Genomic DNA, 10563 nt, shown 5'->3' with positions numbered 1-10563 from the left:
AGGTAGAGAGGAGATAGAACTTTGAGAACTTTACTAAAGAGAACTAGAGTGGTGCCTTCAAGAAGGTATTTAGAAAGGGGCACAGAGTAAGGTAAGGTATCTAATAGTGCTCAACTAGGGAGGGAGGGGGGTGGCTGTGTGCTGCAATCTTAGTATAGCCCCCCCCCCCCTTTATTAAGCCATGCCATCTATAAAATTATTTTTCTTTCTCTCTCTCTCTCTCTCTCTCTCTCTCTCTCTCTCTATGTATCTCTTCCTTCTTACATCTGAGAGGCAACAGCCCTAGGAAGATTTTGAATAGGTCAAATGCAAATATACTAAATTAGTATTCTTTTATTGTTTCCTCATCCAATCTCATGTATATTTGGTAATTATGTTTGGGACAGTTCTGGTATCCTGATATCTACACAGAATTTACATACACTTTTATATTACAATTGATAGGGACCTATATTGTCATTGCATTCACTGTTGGGCTATATGCAGGTAGGATTTGTATACATCCATAAATAGTGAAAATAACATGTATGGGTAACACATTAAAATGGGTCATTGCATAGAAAATAGGCATTTTCAATGTATTTCTTTGTGCTAGTGTGAGTGTACAGATATAAAAGAATAGAAAAGTAGCTATTCAAAAAAATAAAATACATAAGTCACATAATATAGGTTCCACGAGCCTAATTACATCAGGAGGGCTAAAGATATTCGTTCGACCCAACCCATTCGAATTTTTGTCAATTTGATATTGCTGATTGACAAAAATGTATGAATGTGATTCAAAATCTAACACTGATTCTAGAAATGGTAACTACTGAACTTACTTCGCCCAAATTGGGAAGATAAATAAGTAATTTGGAACTATTTTTTGACTGGCGGAATAATTAGGGCTATTTTACTGTTTCAGTTGATGAATTCGATCGATTCATAGTTATCTTCATAAATGGCGATTTATTTTTAAAATGAGCTGGCTACGGTACCCTTTCCTGGTCAGATTTGGAATGTCAGATATATATCCTATCCATTGGTAGTAAACATTCCACCCTCTAATTTCACATTTATTTTTTATGAATTTTTCAAAAGTGCCATTTTAACACACAAGTCTATGGGGAATGTTTTACGTGCGTGACACCTAAGTTGACTGAAAGTCCAGGAGACCAAGTTCCCTGAAATTGTATATTCCCATTTAATTAAGACAGAAGATCTCAATGTCTGCCTCACCTGTACATCAATACAAGACCATAACCTTATTTTGTTTTGTTTTCAATCTTACTTTATTTTGATTTGTTCTAGAACCCTTGCTCCTATAAAATAATGAGCCCTTAAATCTTATAAAGACTTTCAGAGAAAGGAAGTAAAAAAACAGATTGGAAAATGGGGGTAAACTGGTTTCAAAAGCCTTCAGTCCATGAACCCTCTGCTGCATAATTCTTTAGTCAAGTGTTCAATTAGACCCTTACGAAATACACATGTAAACAATGACATGAAAATGGTTGGCAAAGAGTCAATGTAAAATTTGCTCTGTGAGCGAAATTTGAAATAAATATTTTCTGTATTTCCGATATTCTAGATTTCAGTACATCTATGATATTTAGAATAATAATACATATGATTTATAATGCGTCTTTTCCATTTTGATTAAATGCTCAAGGCGCTTAGAAGAGAGCAAAACGTAAAAGTAAAGAGAAGAGAAGTACAAGAAAGGGTAAATTACAAATGAGGAAACATGTCTGTATTCAAACCTAGTACCTGCTGGTGAACAAATGCAAATTTAGGTTTCCCTTAAAGAATGTGGCAGAGTTTGAGTTCTTCAGCTTTTGTGGTAGTGAATTCCACAGGGCTGGTCCGGCATGAGCAAAGGCTTGATCGCCCCAAAACAAAGCAAACCATACTATTTGCAAAAAAGTGGTCAGTACACTTCACACCTTGGGTACCAGAACATATCTATGAGTTTGGTTTCATTCAGAAAAGCATTAAAGATACTGTTTTCTTCCAGAAATGGAACAAACAAATGCATGTACACAAACTTAATACATGTAATGCATATCTTTCCAATCAAAGCATAAATTGTAAACACTGTTTACTACGTCCAAAAAATATAATATTTTCACAATTGCACTAAATTATACATATAATTTTCTTCATAAAGAAATAATGAATAATACAAACAATAACCACATATTATCACTTCTTATACTCTATATATAACATTATGTATATAATATCGAAATAAATTTTGATCAATAATTATCTCAGAAAACATAAAAATTATAAAATGACAGCTGGCTACATTTGAATATCTAAAGGGAATTGTTATGATCACTCTATATATGCAGGCTTTTTTCATCATCCAAATTATATTCTTATAACAGCAATCAGTAATGTGAAATTAAAAAGGAAATATATGTTCATGATTTACATGTAAATATGATTTTAAGATAAAATAGCTTAGGTGAAAGGGACTTCTCAAATATCAGCATTTAAGAAAGGGCTTACCCCCCCCAAAAAAAAAAGTATATACATATAAAGAAAGAAAGAAAGTAGAACTAAATGAATAAAAAAATAATCGAATATATTTTTTTTAAATAACAAAAATAGTAAACCATATTCCAACTAAAATAAGTCCCACATTTTTTTATGCAAGCCTACTCTGGGAAACATTTGAACAAATAGTCGGAAGTGTATGACGCATTGCATAGAAATAACCATTTTCAAGTATTTCTACTTGATTTGAATTAACCTGCATCATAGCTGATAATGAAAACCTTTTCAGAGTAAGTTATCCCTGTAGTTGAAATATATACCTTTACTGACCTATATTGAAAATAGGCTAGTCTCTTAAAATTGGGGGCATCATGGGCTGGTGGTTATATGGACTCTCGTCTTTCAATATGAGGGACATGGGTTCAATTCTTAGTCATAGCATGTTTTACTTTGGCAGGAAATTTATCCACATTGTGCTTCACTCAACCCAGGTGAGGTGAATGGATACCTAGTAGGAATAAATTCAATTCCTCAAATGCTTCCTCAAATCTTTTTACTTTATTACTTAAATCTATGATTGTAAGTACATCTATGATTGTAAGTACAATAAATTGGTAAATATCAAGTGTATCCCTTTATGATACAAAGCCCTTTCACAGTTTGTAGAGAATAATACTAGAATTATTGCTGGGATTCATGAGAGTATTTCACCATGGTGTGGTAATCAATATAATTTACTGGATGAAAAAAAAAACCCAGATAGATGGCTGATTAGTTTACTTGAAACCTGAAGAGAAAAGTAAATTGAAGTTAAAGATATATCCAATACCATTATAACCATATATAATTATTTCACACAGATTACATTATAATCTAAAATATCATTTTCATGGTCACTGTAGATATCATTAATCCAAGTTCAAATATCTTTTAAATGGATAATATTTTTCTGCAAGAATGATGCTGATTAACCAACTTACATGTGTAAGCTATAAGTCAATATATTCTGTTAGAAACTGCAGTATACAATTCCTTGGCATTGCATGGAGGCCATTTTGCATAGTGATCTTATAATTTTTTAATGAAAAAAAAAATTAGAAGTAATGTCTACTTTTTATGTTTTGCAGTCCATTAAGAATAGAAAGGAGAGTAATGACATTTTTCTTCTTTTCCACTTGTATCTTTTGCTCATTAAACAGTCCTTACTTTGTCTTGGACAAGACACTGAGGAAATACAATTATTTCTGCGAATTAGGCTTGAAAAACATGATAATATTTCACACAAATTGTGAAGCTAAGAATGATTTCACTTTCTGATGAGTTTCAATAATCAATCATTATAAATTGATATTTTAGCCTTACACCCAATACAAGATAAAGACATAATATCTAAAAATAATGGTGATTTTTTTTTTTACATTAACAATAAAGTAATAGTTCACTCTCATATCAAGTACTGTTGTTTGTCTATTACCAGCTACAAAAAAAAGAAATGAAATCATGTGCAAAATTAAACAAAGTACACATGATTTTCAGATCACAACCAATTTATAGCATGTTAAAAAAATATTTAAAAAAACTTGTCTGGTCACAGAGATAAATGTAACAAGCCACTGTGTATTGAGTCAAAATCCCATCCTTGGCAAAACATGCTTTATTTTATCTTCAGATAAATGTAATTCAATGGTTTATGTATGCCCATTGAAATAAAATATACAAATAATCATCCATTATCACATAATGTACATATGCATAATTCAGTACTCTTTCAACTGTGGTTAATTATGATCTTATCTCCAGAGTGGAGCAAATGGCAAGCAACTGAAGATGATATGAAATTCAAAGCAACAACACTCTGCAGTTGACTAATATGACCTTAAAATTTACATTTCTTGAGCAACAAGTTCAGGAATTTGTAAACAAATTTTCGGCATTACTCCTTTGTGTTTAAGATCGCTTGCTCGATCTCTAATGAAAATCATAAGTCAGAAGTTCAGGAATGTTGAATGGAACCATCATTGCAGTGTTTTTAGGGCTGAAACATGATACTCCTGGTAGAAAAAAAAGACAATTCACCATTTCTTCTCGAGATATCTATAGGAGCACAATATACGTAAGAGTTTTCCCAAACCAAAAGTGTATCCAGTAATCAATTCTGAAAAAGTAGCAGTTTATGCCTTTGCAATTTCATTACAAATTCAACACTTGTCATCATGCAATAGGTAAAGTTATTTCATTATTACAAGACAAGTCAATATCAAACCTTTACGTCTGTATGAAACAGAATGGCTTATTTACATACTCGTAGGAGATGGCCTAATATAACACAATGTCCTCATGGAATATCTTATCAAAGCCATTCTCCAAGGATGTATCATCCATAATCTTGACTACAGTGTGCAGCGGCTATGACACAAAGGGTGATGATTGTGAATTAAGTTCAACGGAATGGAGCTTCTTCATTTGTTACAATATCAAGACAAGAATTTTGCATCTCTAAACAGCCTTAAAAACACCAACTGCCATCTGGCCTAGTATAGACCTACAGTATTTCCACAAGTAGGAAGCATGGTTGTCATTAACTCCAGACATTCTGAATGGCACATCAGGCTCTTGTATACTTCCAAATCTTTCTTGCATTTTCAGTTTTTCATAGTTTTGATTTATTTGATATTTTTTGCAGAATGCTGGACTCTAGTTGAGGAAGCGAATGCTCATCATCTGCTCGATATCAGACTTCTCAAGGGCCTACATATAGATTTAGATAGGGGAGAGAATGGTTAAGAGAATATGAGGATCTTTTTAAAAATCATCTTTAGTTCATTCATCGAGGCTTTTTTAAAGCATATTTGCACATGAACATGGTACATGTCTACCAGGGCAGTGCAAGTGTATTACAGAAATTTTGGATTGAATTGTACCATCGGGTGCATTTCTACTGTGAAACATGTAAACCCACAGAAATCAAGCACTTCTTGAAGCAAACCATATTGTCCAAGTGCAATCAAAAGCAATTCAAGCAAAAAAATACCACACTCTAGCACACCGAGCCAGGTTGGTTCAAATATATGTTACAGCCAGTCTTTCAAGGCCCCATAAGAAGAACATAGTTTGCATTGGCATGATCTAGAACATAAACTTGACCTGCCACCCTGAAGCCAACAATAAGTTGGCCAAAATGAGTTTTGACATTTTTATTGAGTTTTAAAGCACGTTTTAAGCTTTAAAATGATGAATAACTGTCAAAATTGATCAACAATTACCCATACAAGTACTTGATTGAATGAAGAAAAAAATCAGCGAGAGATTCAAACAAGAAGGGATTCACTCAAGCATAAGATGTGCACACTGTGCCATCTCTGTGAAGCTTCCAAGCTGTCCAGGAAAAATGGTAAAAATCCTCTATTTTCTCATTTATTCAACTATATATGACTTCAAATTTTTACAGTATGAAGAAGATACTCTTTGAGAAAAGCTTATTTTCTAATTTTCACTTTGTGAAAACCAAGTTATTGTTTTAGTTATTGACAGAGAACCTTTCCTGACGACTTATTGTTGGTTTTGGGGTGCCTGGTTACAACTGTTACACAGTTCCCAATTGGTACAATATGACATACATGTAGTATCCTTGAGAGAGTATTCAAGTGCTTCTTTGGCACTTCTCTGTACCTACAGAGCCACTGAACACTTTACCCAAAGTCCATTTCAAATTTATGATGTTTGCATACCATGGTGTAAGTAAACAGATACAAACAATATAAAATTCATCTCTGTTAGACTTAAGATTTCAGACATTTGTAAATAATCTTAAATCACATATTCATATTACACAAATGAAACATTTTTCTAAATCAAAACCAAAAGGCCCGAATTCACAAAGGTGGTTTCATTTAAAACCATGGTTTTGCAACACCATGGGTTTTAGAAACCATGGTTTTAAAAAACCACCTTTGTGAATTCGGGCCAAACAATTTGTTTGACACAAGTGTCATTGAATTTGTTCATATGAATAATTAGGCAATAACCCTTCCTTTGCGTTTATGGTAATTTTCACTTCATTTCCATCTATTATGATTAGAAGTTAGCTTAATACACATTTCGTGCCATCTCTCGTATACTTACAAGAGAAATTTGTGGAGTATTTATAGAATCTTAATATGATGCTTACACATTCATTTCCTGCTCTAGACTTGAGCTGTGTAACATAAAGCTGAGTGAATGAATGGAAGCTGATTGCTAGCACTATGATTGATTGCATTTATTAATGTGTAAGATTAATCATAACAACTTGCCCCACGATCCCCCACGATCAATTGGTAAGTTTCATGAAATGAGGCCCTGTAAAAACAATGCATACCTTGAGAAATTCATCAAATGAGATCTGACCATCTTGATCTAAGTCTGCTTCTGTGAGGGTACGGTCTGCGATAGCACCAAGCTGTTCTTCTGTGATGTTACTTCCAACCATCATATGAAGTAATACCAGCAGCTCATCCCGTGCTATGCTGCCATCGTTGTCAACATCGTACATTTGGAAGGCAACTGTTAGAATAGAAATGTAGTAGAAGTTCACTCTAATATATTTCCCAATCGAACAGAGAGTTGGAAATCTTCATTGTAGCTCTAAGGGGGTATTGCAAGAAAATATTTGCAGTTAATTGCAAATATTCTGTTATGATTTTACAATTAATAGGTCAATTTTGGCTATGAATCAATCTACACTCCTTGTTTCAAGAAGCAGATTAGAAATCAATCACAAGTTCGCAGTTAATTTCAAACCTTATGATTGATGTAGGGACCAAAATTAAACTTGCAATTGATCTCAAGTTCTTGCAATACCCTATAAGTCTGAAAATTGTGGTATTACCCAAAACTTCATGTAGTACAGGATGAGGAAGTTCACTCATGATTCAAATGACAGGCCTATGAAGTCATTATTCTGTTTTCAAATTCACATCTCTGACAGCCCTCAGTTGAATGGTATTATAATCCACTTTACATAATTGACTAATTATTTAGTCTCTAATCAAAGTTGAAACAAATATGATTACAATTTCTCTATAAAATTTTATTCTTCTTTGCCAGGGCACAAGGTATAATACTTATTAATCAATAAAGTACTAATACTTTACCAATGTTAAACTTTTTGACAAAAAGGCATAAAATGAATAAAGTAAGAACCCACATTTAAGTTTCTTTTCTCTTGTGTTGATAGCTTCAAGTCCATCATGTTTCTTGTGATAGGGTCTAAAGAGGCCCAATGTCGTCATAAATTGTCTGAAGTTAATCTGATCAGATTCACATTCGAGGAAGAAGGTCTGGATGATGCGTTCTCCTAATGGGTTGATCACCAACTCTGGAATCCGGTACAGATCCTCCACCCTAAGAAATAAGATTATAACAAATATCTGCACTACTTTGAAAATTCATTAAAGAATAACTCCTGAGTAAGTCAATTACTGATTATTGAAATGCTAATTTGTGATGTTACTTGTGTCCTCCCCCCCTTATAAGAAAATTTTCATTCTATAGAAATTTCAATTTCTTATGGTGTGTGTCCTGATAGATGAGTAGGTCTTGTTTGGAGATTGAAATGTATGAAAATTGTGTTATACAGGTAGTTTAATTCGCAGGTAAAATAATCTACTAATTCAATATTTCCTCTTAAAAAAGTTAATGGAATTCATGTTACAGGACACGTTTATCAAGAGAGCAACTCACATGCCAAGACACAAAAATTACCATTCTGAAGGAAAAAATATGATTCAGATGAGGGCCTGTAGTGAAACTCCTAATTCTACTTACTGTCTGCTTTTTCTTCTTAATTAAATTAGAAACAACATGACTTCAGGTTGGAATTGCCATTTTGAGAAGCAAGTTCAATATGCTACATGTACATGTAACATACTACAAAACAATATGATGTAAAAATGATTTCCTAGAATTGGGAATTCATGCACTTTGAAAGTATCATTATTAGCTTAAACTGTGAATAAATATAATGCTTGTGTATTAGTATGTGAAAGGATCATCAAACACTTTTTCTCAATGGATTGCCATAAATTACAAATATAGATTAGCATAACCAAAGATGGTAAGTAAATTGCAGTATTCATTATTCAGTCAGAAATATATTGAAATAAAGAAATCATATCCAGTATGCAGTTCAAATTTTATTTGCATCAATGAACTCAAGCCTCATAATAATTTTCAAGATAAACTTGATAATGAATCATTATCAAGTTTATCTTAACATTATGATGGATTGATAACAATACCTGTCTTTCTATGATCAAAGGGTTCACTTTATTAAGGACCCCTCTGTAAAACAGCATTGATATAATTATCAATGCTGAGGAGGGCAATCCCTCAGTCTTTTTACTGATCATTTCTTTGTTATTGTAAATATATATATCATTGTTATTATTTCTAATTGATGGAAAATAAATACAATACTTGATTGTACTGAAAAAAGGGAATTGAGATTTACTTTATAATTTTGTTCTTGTTTTTTTTACTGCAGCTACTGAATATTTTCTGTTCAAAATACGAGTTGTTCTTGTTTTCAAGAAATCAACCTCTCATTATTCTGTTGATTGTAAGTTCTTGATCAATACATAGAGTCAATGTTTGTACATGTCTTGCAGTGCTAATTGCCAAACAACATTTCCAAATTAAACATTTTTTTCTTCTAAATCCTGATCTAAATAGCCAGTTTCATATTTTCTGTTCAGTTTTCAAACATCCTACATGCAATAAATACTTGAACATTGAACACACAAATTATTTTTTTATCAACCTCCCTCTCCCTCTCTCTATTTCTTTTATTTGACTTCCTGGTTGAATGTGGTCAATCCCGTTCTACTCACCCAATATAAATTTGCCAGTCATGCATGTAAAAGGGCAAAACCATTATAACATATCCTTTATCTACTTCCTGAATTACAGGAGAATGTGCATCAATATTGCAAACAATGTGGATGAGCAATCTTTGTACAGCACATATTGAAGGTTCAGGTTGTCACTTGCTTTACATTCGGAAGGGGGGTATGTGTATTCTAGATGAAAATGTTCATGTATTGTTAAAGGTCAAGTCCACCCCAGGAAAATGCTGACTTAAATAAATAGAGAAAAATCAAACTAGCATAGTGCTGAAAATTTCATCAAAATTGGATGTAAAACAAGAAAGTTATGACATTTTAAAGTTTCGCTTATTTTTCACAAAACAGTGATATGTACAACTAGGTGAGTCAGTCGATGATGTCCATCACTCACTATTTCTTGTTTTTTATTGTTTGAATTATACAATATTTCATTTTTTATAGATTTGACAATAAGGACCAACTTGACTGAACCATATAGTATTAAACAATGCTAATTCCACATGTTCAGGGAGGAATTAATCGTTGTATCACTTGACAATGAGGAGAAAATTAGAATATTTCATATTTCCTATAATAAAATACAAAAGAAATAGTGAGTGGATGATGTCATCAGTCTCCTCATTTGCATACAGACCAGGATGTGCATATAACTGTTTTGTGAAATTAAGCGAAACTTTAAAATGTCATAACTTTCTTCTTTTACATCCGATTTTGATGAAATTTTCAGTGTTATGCTTGTTGGATTTTTCTCTTTTTATTCAAATCAACGTTTTGTTGGGGTGGACTTGTCCTTTAATTTAAATGAATTGCAACGTACAAGTTTCTTTGAATGTTTCTACCAAATCGATGATATTCATGTAGTAAAATCTCTGTGTAGTTTATTCTAATTATCACAAAACATGGTACTGGTAATAAAAATAATTTGAGTATTCCCCCCACAAAACCAAATAAACAAACACAAATGAAAAGAGCTTAAAAGTCTCACCTGAGCATGCCTCTGTCACTCTTATCCAAGTTTGTAAAGCGACTGTACAAGCGGACTATTTGTTTAGGAGAAACTGCAAGAAAGAACAGAATAAATCCATGTTACCCCTCATTTAGAGATTTTTATGCCTCTAATCTGGTACATATATTAGTCTATTCCCATTCATGATACAGACTTCTCTGTTTGATTTGAGTTTCATTCTTAGTCGAG

At 32.7% G+C, this 10563-nt stretch overlaps 1 protein-coding gene across 1 annotated transcript in view; it reads right to left on the bottom strand.

Moving 5' to 3' along the window:
• Positions 1 to 313: 313 nt before the first annotated feature.
• The window catches only part of LOC129264818 (calcineurin B homologous protein 1-like), a 15913-nt gene continuing 5663 nt past the window's right edge, over positions 314 to 10563 (bottom strand). Inside the window, exons 2-5 of the mRNA XM_054902765.2 lie at positions 10354 to 10426; positions 7670 to 7866; positions 6842 to 7026; positions 314 to 5232 (exon numbers count right to left, since the gene is read on the bottom strand). Of these exons, the coding sequence (XP_054758740.1) occupies positions 5179 to 5232; positions 6842 to 7026; positions 7670 to 7866; positions 10354 to 10426 (509 nt within the window). The 3' untranslated portion in view covers positions 314 to 5178. The remainder of the gene's footprint in view (positions 5233 to 6841; positions 7027 to 7669; positions 7867 to 10353; positions 10427 to 10563) is intronic.

The sequence above is a fragment of the Lytechinus pictus genome, chromosome 7 (assembly GCF_037042905.1).
Source record: "Lytechinus pictus isolate F3 Inbred chromosome 7, Lp3.0, whole genome shotgun sequence".
In the NCBI taxonomy this organism is placed as follows: Eukaryota; Metazoa; Echinodermata; class Echinoidea; order Temnopleuroida; family Toxopneustidae; genus Lytechinus; species Lytechinus pictus.
This window is presented reverse-complemented; position numbering and strand designations above follow the sequence as displayed.